Source organism: Coregonus clupeaformis, chromosome 14 (genome assembly GCF_020615455.1).
Source record: "Coregonus clupeaformis isolate EN_2021a chromosome 14, ASM2061545v1, whole genome shotgun sequence".
Lineage (NCBI taxonomy): Eukaryota > Metazoa > Chordata > Actinopteri > Salmoniformes > Salmonidae > Coregonus > Coregonus clupeaformis.
Window position 1 is genome coordinate 26,486,706 of NC_059205.1, and position 2,676 is coordinate 26,489,381.

The 2,676-nt window shown below is 47.5% G+C and overlaps 1 protein-coding gene across 1 annotated transcript; it reads left to right on the forward strand.

Moving 5' to 3' along the window:
* The first annotated feature begins 240 nt into the window (after positions 1 to 240).
* Positions 241 to 1,264, forward strand: LOC121581100 (rho GTPase-activating protein 30). The gene is made up of 4 exons (XM_041896480.1): positions 241 to 316; positions 558 to 655; positions 759 to 877; positions 1,080 to 1,264. The coding sequence occupies exons 1-4, from the start codon at positions 242 to 244 to the stop codon at positions 1,088 to 1,090; spliced, it is 303 nt and encodes a 100-aa protein (XP_041752414.1). The 5' UTR covers position 241; the 3' UTR covers positions 1,091 to 1,264.
* The last annotated feature ends 1,412 nt before the right edge of the window (positions 1,265 to 2,676 follow it).

Consider the following 2,676-nt stretch of genomic DNA (forward strand, 5'->3'; position numbering starts at 1 on the left):
AGTACATTACTTGACAGTAATTCAGATACATGGACACCAGGGTTGCATTCAGTAAGAGCAAAAAGGAGAAAGCATTCTGACACGGAAAACGAGGAGTGTTTCTATTGGACAAGTTCAGGCAGTAGAGGTTCAAAATGCCCAAATGTTTTCTCCCATTTCATACCAACTGAACGGGACCCAATATAAATATGGCATATTGCTTTTTGTATCAACCTCACACACCTCTTTCCCCTAGGAAGCTATGGCGATTCAGCTGGAGGAGGAAGCTAGTGAAGCTCAAGGATGTGCTGAAGGAGTTACCCTCTCCTCATTACAGGTAAACCTCCACCTATTCAGCCATTTCTCCTACTTTTATATAGAAAGAGTAAATGTTTGCTATGTGTTTCCATATATTACATGGCTGGAACCATCTGTTTGTAACTAGGGGGACTATAAATTGTGCCATGTGTCGTTTTCCCCCAATAGTTTCAACTGTTTTCAAACTACATCTACAAAATTAAACCCATTTCTCTCTCTCTGCCCCTTCTCCCTCCCCCTGGTTTCTCTGGACTCAACAGTTCCTGATGTGTCACCTTATCAAGATGGCTTCTTATTCCTCACACACCAACATGTATAACCGGAAGCTCAACATTGTTTGGGCTCCAAACCTTCTCAGGTGTGTGTATCTACATGAGAGAGAAAATCGTTAAGATAGAGATAAATAATAACAGTGTGTTTGCATTGTTCAACGTTGTATAACCCTCTGAGGCTGTTTACAGGTCAAAAGACATTGAGGCGTCAGGGTTTAATGGTACAGCAGCCTTTATGGAGGTGAGGGTTCAGTCCATCGTGGTGGAATTCATCCTCACCCACGTGCCCCAGCTGTTTCCTGATTCAGGTACATGGTATTTTCCTCCCTAGTCTCTGTCTGCCATAGAGCAGGATCATGTTAATTAGTGCACACCTTAGCAAAAAAATTTGCAAGGGCAAACAAAAACAATTGTTTATTGGACAAGTTCAGGTAGTCCCTCCCTGTTCCAGTCTGTTTTCTTTGACCCAGATCACTCATAAGCTCTCATATCTCCTCCCTTTTTTCTTAGACTCCTTATAAAGGTAATGCTCCGGAGCGTCGTAAGTCGCTCCCATCTCCCTCTATACACAATCCAGAAGAGCCTTTCTTCCGGACCATTCCATTCCAGTTAGTCAACATCAGCCCAGGGGACGCCCCCACTGTGCAACTGGGTCCTTGACTTTGACGGGCCGCCCCCAGGTGGTGAAGGTAGGTAACAACATCTCCACTACGATGATCCTCAACACAGGGGCCCCACAAGGGTGCGTGCTCAGCCATCTCCTGTACTCCCTGTTCACCGATGACTGCGTGGCCACACACGTCTCCAACTCAATCATCAAGTTTGCAGACGACACAGCAGTGGTAGGCCTGATTACCAACAACAACGAGACAGCCTACAGGGAGGAGGTGAGGGCCCTGGCGGAGTAGTGCAAGGAAAATAACCTCTCCCTCAACGTCAACAAAATGAAGGAGCTGATCGTGGACTTCAGGAGACAGCAGAGGAAGCATTCCCCCATCCACATTGACAGGCCGTATTGGAGAAGGTGAAAAGCTTCAAGTTCCTCGGCGTACACATCACTGACAATCTGAAATGGTCCATCCACACAGACAGTGTGGTGAAGAAGGTGCAACAGCGCCTATTCAACCTCAGGAGGCTGAAGAAATTTGGCTTGGCCCCTAAGACCCTCACAAACTTTTACAGATACACCATTGAGAGCATCCTGTCGGGCTGTATCACCGCCTGGTACGGCAACTGCACCGTCCGCAACCGCAGGGCTCTCCAGAGGGTGGTGTAGTTTGCGCAACGCATCACCGGGGGCACACTGCCTGCCCTCTAGGACATCTACAGCACCCGGTCTCACAGGAAGGCCAAGAAGATCATCAAGGACCTCAGCCACACGAGCCACGGCCTGTTCACCACGCTACCACCCAGATGACAAGGTCAGTACAGATGTATCAAAGCTGGGACCGAGAGACTGAAAAACTGCTTCTATCTCAAGGCCATCAGACTGTTAAATAGTCACCATTAGCCGGCCTCCACCCAGTACCGTGCCCTGAACTTTAGACACTGTCACTAGCCGGCTACCACCCGGTTACTCTACCATGCCCCTTAGAGGCTGCTGCCCTATGGACATAGTCATGGAACACTGGTCACTTTAATAAAGTTTACATACTGTTTTACCCACTTCATATGTACTGTATATACCATATTGTAGTCAAGGCCTATCCTATTTACAGTGCATTCGGAAAGTATTCAAACATTTTACATTTTAGTCATTTATCAGACGCTCTTATCCAGAGCAACTTACAGTTAGTGAATGCATACATATTTTTATTTTTATTTATTTTTTCATACTGGCCCCCCGTGGGAAACGAACCCACATCCCTGCCGGCCAAACCCTCCCCTACCTTGGACGACGCTGGACCAATTGTGCGCCGCCCATGGGTCTCCCGGTCGCGGCCGGCTGCGACAGAGCCTGGACTCAAACCAGGATCTCTAGTGGCACAGCTAGCACTGCGATGCAGTGCCTTAGACCACTGCGCCACTCGGGAGTCAAACCCCTTAACTTTTCCCAAATTTTGTTACGTTACAGCCATATTCTAAAATGGATTAAATTACATTTTTT

Coding starts and splice junctions, on each gene's coding strand:
- LOC121581100 (XM_041896480.1), top strand. CDS start 242: ATGGCGATTCAGCTGGAGGAGGAAGCTAGTGAAGCTCAAGGATGTGCT. Junction 317..557: donor TTACCCTCTCCTCATTACAG/GTAAACCTCCAC, acceptor TGGACTCAACAG/TTCCTGATGTGTCACCTTAT. Junction 656..758: donor TGGGCTCCAAACCTTCTCAG/GTGTGTGTATCT, acceptor GGCTGTTTACAG/GTCAAAAGACATTGAGGCGT.